Source organism: Fulmarus glacialis, unplaced genomic scaffold, assembly GCF_000690835.1.
Source record: "Fulmarus glacialis isolate BGI_N327 unplaced genomic scaffold, ASM69083v1 scaffold19123, whole genome shotgun sequence".
Taxonomy (NCBI): Eukaryota; Metazoa; Chordata; class Aves; order Procellariiformes; family Procellariidae; genus Fulmarus; species Fulmarus glacialis.
In genome coordinates this window covers 17,123-21,279 of record NW_009202520.1, presented here as the reverse complement: position 1 = coordinate 21,279, position 4,157 = coordinate 17,123, and the positions used below count along the sequence as shown (strand labels likewise).

Here is a 4,157-nt window from a genome sequence, read left to right as displayed (position 1 = left end):
GGTGTCACAGCCTTGTTCATACCCCTCTGCGAGGCGCCAGTCTCTGGTCAGCACGTTCATTCATCCCTTTGATAGAGAGCTGTGTCCGGGCTCAGATTTGTAGAGACATTGTGCCTGGGCATGATTTCTGCTAAAATCATATAATCACGTTTACTTTCAGTGATGAGGTTGGTAATGCCATCATTTCAGATTTCATTTGCAAAGTAATTCTTCAGGCCTTGCACTCCAGCTGAACCGTACGTCAAAGAGAATTATCAAATGCTTTAATTACATTAGCATAGCCTACCTCCTGGCATCTGTGATCCCGCAGCGTAGCCCAGGGGTACCAGAACTTCCCAGTAAGAGCATGGCAACAGGGCTCTACTGCAGTTTATGTGCCGTGCTCTTGTCAGCGCATGAATATCAGGTGCGTTTTAAAGAACAGCAGAGTGTTTTAAAGAATAATTCTCTTAAGTAACGGTTGAATAGGGGTGGAACTCTTGTAGGTCTTGATAATATTGATCAAAATCCCATTAGTTCACCCTTATTGCAGCTCACTGACTCTCTAGCTCTAGTTCACATAACAAGTTGTAAATAATTGTGTGTATCAGAGGTTGAAGCGAAAGGAGCAATCTGAGGCAGCCACTCGCTCCTGCATTTTTTCAGTCACACATCACAGAAGATTCATCCTGTCTCCAGGTGCACTCTGGATCTGTGCATTCGCATTTCTGAAAGTTACAAAGAGCTTGGGCTTGTAGCTTGGAGCGCTAAGCACTAGATTAATAGCATGCAAATCGGGGATTTGCATGCATAAGTCTCCGGAATAAGAATTCAGATGTGTTGTTATGTTTTGACGCCATTGAATGCCAGGCCTGTTTAACTCCTTTCACGTTGTAAGGAAGGTCAAGCGTGAATGCCTACGTGCACGCACACAAACAGGCTGACGCAAACTGAAATGGGTGTTGAAGAGAGAGGGAGCAAAGTTCCGGCAGCAGTGGAGAAGGGGGCCCCTGACTGCCCAGGAGTGGGAGTAGAGGGTCGTCCCCGCAAGCGTCTCTGTTTTGGTATCTGCGCCCACGATAACATTGTCACAGCAGCAGGGTGTTGCAGCTGGCCGATGCCCGATGCCTGCGAGATGCTGAGCCTTTCCCAATGTGCCTGGCCAGCTGCACCGTGCGATATCTCAGCACTCTGTGCTAGCGGGGACGGCAGGCTGCAGGGGAAACCCAGAGACCACCTCTTGTCAGGGACTTGGCATGTTGAGTTACGTATTTTAAATGTGCTCAGAGATTTGCTCAGTGATTGCACTTTGGTGCTGTGAACTGGACAAGCTGCTGCTGTGCTGAGCAAGGTAATTGCCTTCAGGCTCTAGTGATAGTCCAGATTTACGCTGATTGATTGCCTGGCTGGGACATCGGTCTGACAGAGGAGATTTCCCTCCTTCCTAACGCCTCGTGACACACTCCTACAAACCCTGTCTGTCGGTGCCAGGAGCGTGCTCGCCCTGCCACCATCCCTGCTGCTCTGGCTAGTCGATTTGTGCAGAAAGGAGAGTGCCCCGAGGAGCTCAGCCGCTGGTCGATGATCCCATGTGGGTTTATGTGGGTCTTTGGGGCTTTGTGCTGCTGCAGAGCGGCGTTCTCTGGGAGTGACCGCTGGGATGCCAGTGCTGGGACTGTGTGTGCTTTGATTTTCACCTCTGCAGAGCGAAGAGGAGGAACGGGAGGAATCTGACTTTGACAGTGCCAGCATCAACAGCTCCTCAGTGCGCTCCGAGTGCTCGGCTGGCCTGGGGAAGAGAGGGAAGAGGAGGAGAAAGAAAAAGAGGAGTAGGCCATCCTTTGTACTCTGTTCCTGTTCTGTTTGGATTTCCCTCTTCAGATGGTGCTTTCCTGGCCTTGGCAGCTCCAGGCTGTGTCTGGCACTGGCTCGGTGGGAAAGGACGTGCTTGTTCTTGTCTGTGTGTGTGGAGTGTGAGGTGCTTTCTTGGTGTCCAAGCCCTGCTGCTGGTGGGCTCATGCCTGCAAGAAGGCAGCAAGCAGATCCTGCTGCGGGGTGCCGGCTCACCCCCACACTGCTGGTGGTGGCAGAGCAGCCCGGCGGCAGGGCTTTTCTGTCGATCCGCAGTCAGCTTTCCCTTTCGCCCTCTCTCTAGCCATCAGCCACTGCCTGAGGCTCATCTCCCTTGGAGCCAGCTCCGTGTCGCCACTCGGAGTTGGTTCGCGAGAGCCGTGGTTGCCGTGCTCTGCCCTGCCATGGTGCCATGGCTCGCAAAGCCCACCTGCCCTGTCTCGCTGCCTGCTTGCAGCCCCAGCCACCCAGGGTGGCTGGGCCCCCTGACCACCCCAGGACCCTGCCTGCGCTTTGGGTACTGGGGCATGTCACGGGCGGCGTTGCAGCTGGCACCCTGCCTGCGTGTGTGATCCCACTAGGGTTTGTCCTATAGCTGCAAAGTTCCAGAATTTGTGGAACTTCCAGCGAAGTGATTTTCTGAGGAGCAGTCCCTGGAGAGACATAGCTCATGGCAAGCTCCCAGCAGAGTAGGGCAGTCTGCGGGCGAGAAAGCGTTAAGACGAGGGACTTTTCGTCTGCGTGAGATGTGCAATCAGGCAGCGGGCAGGCAATAGATCTGTGGTAGCGATGTAGGAAGAGGGAGGCACGCAAATAGCAGTGGAAAGCATGTGTCGGGGTCTCCCAGCGCTGCGTGGCCATGTTTGTGTGTGTATTCCTTCATCCCTTTCCTCGCAGAGGGCTGCGGGTGGATTCTGCGTGATGGCACCTCCATCCCCGCACTGCCGTTGAGAGCAGCTCCCCTGCGCTGAGCTGCCCCAAGCCCTGCTCCGGCTCTGAGCACTGACAGGGACTGCCAGGGCCCGGTGCCACGCTGCCCGGCTTCCCACGCCGTCTCTGCCTCCTGTGCCACTGCAGGATGTGTGCTGCCTTTCTACCTTGCGTCCTCGTTCGGGATGAGATGCTTCAGATCCAGGCGCATTCTCTGGCTTCTTAGCTTTGCTGACGGGTTTTTGCTTCTGAGAAACGGAAGGGCGGCTTCTGGGCTGGGGGACGGTTAGGGTGTGATGCGGGCCAGCCTCCCTGTTGGTCGACGAGGCAGGGCTGGCCGGCTGGCTCCGTGTCTCGGGTGTGAAGGGCATTGCTCCTCCTCCCGGCTTGTTGCCGTACGAGGGCCCTTGTGCCGGAGCTGGGCAGCTCCTGTTGCATGCTGGAGGGGCGGAAGGTCAGAGGTCTGCGCCGGGAGTTCGTGGCAGAGCTGGGAATTGAGACGAGCCATTCTGGCACTTGCAAGGCCTTGTCCCTCCCTTCCTTTTCCCGTTGGCGCCGAGTTGAGAGAGCCTCTGTCTTTGCGCCAGTGAGCACCCAGGAAGAGCAGAGTAGTCCCAGGAGAGGAGTCGTCCTCCTTCTCCTCGGCCGTGTCACCCTTGCATGGTGCGTTTGCAGTTGGTGGCGTTGGTACCTGGGGAGGTTTCTCTGACTGGCCTCCCTTGCAACCTCTCCAGGTTCTGGCATTCTCCATTGAGAGCCTGAAGGAACCAAAGGATGATACAGTGTGGAGAGAGAAAGAGAGACAGAGGTGAGATGATGCTGTGTGCAAAGATGAACTGTGGTGCTGAGGGACAGAGAGGTAGGGGGACGTAACAGGAGGGGTCCGAGGCGAAACGCTTTCCTTATTTCCTTAACTGTATCGTAGAGGAGCAAGTGTCCCGTTCCCTCCTGGGAGAGCAGGCAGCTCTGCTGTCACTCTGACTGTACGCCTGTTCCTTGCTTGCAGTTGAAGAAGGGGATGGGTATGAGACGGACCACCAGGACTACTGTGAGGTGTGCCAGCAGGGAGGGGAGATCATCCTGTGCGACACCTGTCCTCGTGCCTACCACCTCGTCTGCCTGGACCCCGAGCTGGAGAAGGCCCCTGAGGGCAAGTGGAGCTGCCCCCACTGCGTGAGTGGGGTCGGGGCCCTGAGGGTGCAGGCGGGTGGGCGGCTGGTGGAAACCCTCGGAGTTACGCTGGCTGTGCTTCTCCAGGAGAAGGAGGGCATCCAGTGGGAGCCGAAGGAGGAGGAGGAGGAAGAAGAGGAAGGTGGTGAGGAGGAGGAGGATGACCACATGGAGTTCTGCCGGGTCTGTAAGGATGGTGGGGAGCTGCTGTGCTGCGACACCTGCCC

General features: G+C 56.2%; 1 protein-coding gene across 1 annotated transcript in view; it reads left to right on the top strand.

The window, feature by feature from the left end:
* The window catches only part of CHD5 (chromodomain helicase DNA binding protein 5), a gene marked incomplete at both ends in the record, with an annotated part of 24,770 nt that overhangs the window by 3,495 nt on the left and 17,118 nt on the right, over positions 1 to 4,157 (top strand). The window contains 3 exons of the mRNA XM_009574324.1: positions 1,685 to 1,808; positions 3,767 to 3,933; positions 4,018 to 4,157. The exon at positions 4,018 to 4,157 is cut by the window's right edge and continues 76 nt beyond it. Of these exons, the coding sequence (XP_009572619.1) occupies positions 1,685 to 1,808; positions 3,767 to 3,933; positions 4,018 to 4,157 (431 nt within the window). The remainder of the gene's footprint in view (positions 1 to 1,684; positions 1,809 to 3,766; positions 3,934 to 4,017) is intronic.